Source organism: Leucoraja erinacea, unplaced genomic scaffold, assembly GCF_028641065.1.
Source record: "Leucoraja erinacea ecotype New England unplaced genomic scaffold, Leri_hhj_1 Leri_1186S, whole genome shotgun sequence".
NCBI lineage: Eukaryota > Metazoa > Chordata > Chondrichthyes > Rajiformes > Rajidae > Leucoraja > Leucoraja erinaceus.
This window is the reverse complement of record NW_026575436.1, coordinates 2,415-7,500: the sequence shown is the minus strand read 5'-3', so window position 1 is coordinate 7,500 and position 5,086 is coordinate 2,415. Positions and strand designations below refer to the sequence as shown.

General features: G+C 52.4%; 1 protein-coding gene across 1 annotated transcript in view; it reads left to right on the top strand.

Moving 5' to 3' along the window:
* nphs1 (NPHS1 adhesion molecule, nephrin) overlaps positions 1-3,901 on the top strand; it is a 23,693-nt gene extending 19,792 nt beyond the window's left edge. Inside the window, exons 8-9 of the mRNA XM_055665348.1 lie at positions 1,425-1,576; positions 3,784-3,901. Coding sequence (XP_055521323.1) covers positions 1,425-1,576; positions 3,784-3,899 — 268 coding nt within the window. The 3' untranslated portion in view covers positions 3,900-3,901. The remainder of the gene's footprint in view (positions 1-1,424; positions 1,577-3,783) is intronic.
* The last annotated feature ends 1,185 nt before the right edge of the window (positions 3,902-5,086 follow it).

Here is a 5,086-nt window from a genome sequence, read left to right as displayed (position 1 = left end):
TAGTTTAGTTCAGAGATACAGCGCAGAAACAGGAGGCAAAAGTCGGCCATCTTGAACCAGGAGGCAAAAGTCGGCCATCTTGAACAAGGCCCAAAACTCTCGCCCTCCTCTCTAGGAGAGGAGAAGAGAGAGAGGGGAGGAGAGGAGGAAAGGAGGGGAGAGAGGAGAAGAGAGTGGAGGAGTTATGGTGAGCAGTTCTGGGCCCCGTATCTGAGGAAGGATGTACCTCCCGGCTCTGGAGAGAGAGAGGGGCCCAGAGGAGGTTTTACAAGAACACATCCCAGGAACGAGAGGGTTTAACTAACGTACGATGAGCATTTGCCGGCGCTGGGCCTGTACTCGCTGGAGTTTAGAAGGATGAGCGGGGACCTCATTGAAACGTCACCGAACAGTGGGCGGCCCGGATAGAGTGGATGTGGAGAGGATGTTTCCACTAGTGGGAGAGTCTAGAGTCTAGAGTCTAGGACCAGAGGGCACAGCCTCAGGATTAAAGGACGTTCCGTTCCTTCAGGAAGGAGACGAGGAGGAATTTCTTTAGCCAGAGGGTGGTGAATCTGTGGGATTTGTTGCCACACAGACGGCGGTGGAGGCCACAAGGCAGTGGGTGTTTATATTTAAGGCAGAGATAGAGATTGTTGATGAGTGCGGGGGTCAGGGGTTATGGGGAGAAGGCTCCTAGGAGAATGGAGTTGGGAGGGAGATAGATTGGCCGTGATTGAATGGACTGGATGGGCCGAATGGCATCATTCTGCTCCTATCAGAGGTTATAACCATATAACAATTACAGCACGGAAACAGGCCATCTTGGCCCTACAAGTCCGTGCCGAACAAATTTTTTTCCCCCTTAGTCCCACCTGCCTGCACTCATACCATAACCCTCCATTCCCTTCTCATCCATATGCCTATCCAATTTATTTTTAAATGATACCAATGAACCTGCCTCCACCACTTCCACTGGAAGCTCATTCCACACCGCTACCACTCTCTGAGTAAAGAAGTTCCCCCTCATGTTACCCCTAAACTTCAGTCCCTTAATTCTGAAGTCATGTCTGAACCTTCTTGTTTGAATCTTCCCTATTCTCAAAGGGAAAAGCTTGTCCACATCAACTCTGTCTATCCCCTCTCATCATTTTTAAAGACCTCTATCAAGTCCCCCCTTAACCTTCTGCGCTCCAAAGAATAAAGCCCTAACTTGTTCAACCTTTCTCTGTAACTTAGTTGTTGAAACCCAGGCAACATTCTAGTAAATCTCCTCTGTACTCTCTCTATTTAGGTTATGGGGAGAATGGGGTTGGGACGAAGAGATCGAATGGCGGAGTGGGCCGAATGGCCTCACCTGAGAAGACTGTTTGGGTCCTTGGATTGAGTCGAGGGGGGAGGAGTGGGGGGTAAAGGGACTAGTGTTGAAAACTGGTCTTCTCTAGATTTGCCCAGAGTATCGTGCATGAAGGGGCGCTCCACACCTCCGCTCTGACGATCGTTAACGCCAGCGCGCGCCTGGATTTCACCACCTACACGTGTAGCGCTCGGAACCGACGGGGAGCGGACACGTTTGACGTTCGACTGGTCCGCATCGGTGAGCTCAGCTCTTTGTTGACCCCGTCGTATTTCCCCTTTCCCCAATTACATAGAAAAACATAGAAACATAGAAATTAGGTGCAGGAGTAGAGGCCATTCGGCCCTTCGAGCCTGCACCCATTCGCCATTCAATATGATCGCGGCTGATCATCCAACTCAGTATCCCGTACCTGCCTTCTCTCCATACCCCCTGATCCCCTTTAGCCACAAGGGCCACATCTAACTCCCTCTTAAATATAGCCAATGAACTGTGTGTGGCCTCAACTACCCTCTGTGGCAGAGAGTTCCACAGATTCACCACTCTCTGTGTGAAGAAAGTTCTCCTCATCTCGGTTTTAAAGGATTTCCCCCTTATCCTTAAGCTGTGACCCCTTGTCCTGGATTTCCCCAACATCGGGAACAATCTTCCTGCATCTAGCCTGTCCAACCCCTTAAGAATTTTGTAAGTTTCTATAAGATCCCCCTCTCAATCTTCTAAATTCTAGCGAGTACAAGCCGAGTCTATCCAGTCTTTCTTCATATGAAAGTCCTGACATCCCAGGAATCAGTCTGGTGAACCTTCTCTGTACTCCCTCTATGGCAAGAATGTCTTTCCTCAGATTAGGAGACCCAAAACTGTACGCAATACTCCAGGGGTGGTCTCACCAAGACCCTGGACAACTGCAGTAGAACCTCCCTGCTCCTACACTTGTCACCTTTCCCCTCCCCCCCCCCCTCGACTCCATCCAAGGACCCGAGCCGTCGTTCCAGGTTCGACAGAGTTTCACCTGTAACTCCTCCACTGCATCCACCGCATCCGCTGCTCTAGATGTCGGCTGATCTACATCGGTGAGATCAAGCGGATCGTTTTCGCCCAACACCTCCGCTCGGTTCACAATAATCTCCCGATGGCCCAGCACGTCAACTCCCCCAGCCATTCCAAATCCCAAACCGACCTTTCTGTCCTGGGCCTCCTCCATGGCCAGAGTGAGTCCCACCGCAAATTGGAGGAGCAGTTCCTCATATTCCGCTTGGGCAGTCTGCACCCTAGTAGCACGAACATTGAATAAGGGGAAGTACAACGAGATCTGGGGGGTCCTTGTTCATCAGTCTATGAAAGTAAGCATGCAGGTACAGCAGGCAGTGAAGAAAGCCAATGGCATGTTGGCCTTCATAACAAGAGGAGTTGAGTATAGGGGAGGCGAGGGGAGATGAGAAGAGGAGAGGGGAGAGGATAGGGGAGGAGATGGGAGATGAGAAGAGGGATGAGGAGAGGGGAGGTGAGGAGAGGGGAGGTGAGGAGGGGAGAGGGGAGGAGATGGGAGATGAGAAGAGGGGAGAGGATAGGGGAGGAGATGGGAGATGAGAAGAGGAGAGGGATGAGAAGATGGGAGATGAGAAGAGTGATGAGGAGAGGTGAGGAGAGGAGGAGCGGATGAGAGGAGACAGATTACTATCTAAATGGCGTCAAGTTGGGAAAAGGGGAAGTACAACGGGATCTGGGGGTCCTTGTTGATCAGTCTATGAAAGTAAGCATGCAGGTACAGCAGGCAGTGAAGAAAGCCAATTGGCCTTCATAACAAGAGGAGTTGAGTCCTAGGAGCAAAGAGGTCCTTCTGCAGTTGTACAGGGCCCTGGTGAGACCACACCTGGAGTATTGTGTGCAGTTTTGGTCCCCTAATTTGAGGAAGGACATTCTTGCTATTGAGGGAGCCCAGCGTAGGTTCACCAGGTTAATTCCCGGGATGGCGGGACTGTCATATGCTGAGAGAATGGAGCGGCTGTGGGCTTGTACACTCTGTGGAGTTTAGAAGGATGAGAGGGCATCTCATTGAAACATATATGAGATTGTTAAGGGGTTTGGACACGCTAGAGGCAGGAAACATGTTCCCGATGTTGGGGGAGTCCAGAACCAGGGGCCACACACACACAGTTTAAGAATAAGGGGTCGGCCATTTAGAACGGAGACGAGGAAACACTTTTGCACCCAGAGAGTTGTGAGTCTGTGGAATTCTCTGCCTCAGAGGGCGGTGGAGGCCGGTTCTCTGGAGAGAATTCTTTCAAGAGAGAGCTAGATAGGGCTCTTAAAGATAGCGAGAGTCAGGGGGATATGAGGAGAAGGCAGGAAGTTGGGTTGGGTTAGGTTGGGTAGGGTTGCCTCCCAAAGACACTCTTCCACATCACCGGTCTATCCCCATCCGACAATTACTTCCTATAATTTTCCAGGAAAACCTGATCCTCCTTCCGACCTGTCGTTGGTCCGGAAATCCCAAAATTCAATCACCTTGGCGTGGAATGCTGGGTTCAATGGCGGTTTGGAGCAATCGTTCCGGATCAGGTAATGAGGGGGTGGTGTAATGCCTCTGTTTACAAGTGGGGAGGTGACGTTACTGAGTTGTACAAGACGTTGGTGAGGCCACATTTACACTATTGTGTTCAGTTCTGGGCACCGTGTTACAGGGAAAGATGTCGTCGAGCTGGAAAGGGCGGCAGAGAAGATTTACGAGGATGTTGCCGGGACTCGAGGGGCCTGAGCTACAGGGAGAGGTCGGGGCAAAGGGCTGGGACTCTATTCCTTGGAGCGCAGGAGGATGAGGGAGGGAGGGGCGATCTTATAGAGGTGTACAAAATCACCAGAGTGGGGAATAGATCGGGTAGACAGACGCACAGAGTCTCTTGCCCAGAGTAGGGGAATCGAGGACCAGAGGACACGGGTTCAAGGTGAAGGGGGAAAGATGAAAGATTGAATAGGAATCTGAGGGGCAACTTTTCCACACTTTTCGAGGGTGGTGGGTGTATGGAACGAGCTGCCGGAGGAGGTAGTTGAGGCTGGGACTATCCCAACGTTTAAGAGACACTTGGACAGGTACATGGATAGGACGGGTTTGGAGGGATATGGGCCAAACGCACGCGGGCAGGTGGGACTAGTGTAGATGGGGCATGTTGGTCGGGGTGGGACTAGTGTAGATGGGGCATGTTGGTCGGGGTGGGACTAGTGTAGATGGGGCATGTTGGTCGGGGTGGGACTAGTGTAGACGGGGCATGTTGGTCGGGGTGGGACTAGTGTAGATGGGGCATGTTGGTCGGGGTGGGACTAGTGTAGATGGGGCATGTTGGTCGGGGTGGGACTAGTGTAGATGGGGCATGTTGGTCGGGGTGGGACTAGTGTAGACGGGGCATGTTGGTCGGGGTGGGACTAGTGTAGAAGGGGCATGTTGGTCGGGGTGGGACTAGTGTAGACGGGGCATGTTGGTCGGGGTGGGACTAGTGTAGATGGGGCATGTTGGTCGGGGTGGGACTAGTGTAGATGGGGCAAGGTGGTCGGGGTGGGACTAGTGTAGACGGGGCATGTTGGTCGGGGTGGGACTAGTGTAGATGGGGCATGTTGGTCGGGGTGGGACTAGTGTAGAAGGGGCATGTTGGTCGGGGTGGGACTAGTGTAGACGGGGCATGTTGGTCGGGGTGGGACTAGTGTAGATGGGGCATGTTGGTCGGGGTGGGACTAGTGTAGATGGGGCATGTTGGTCGG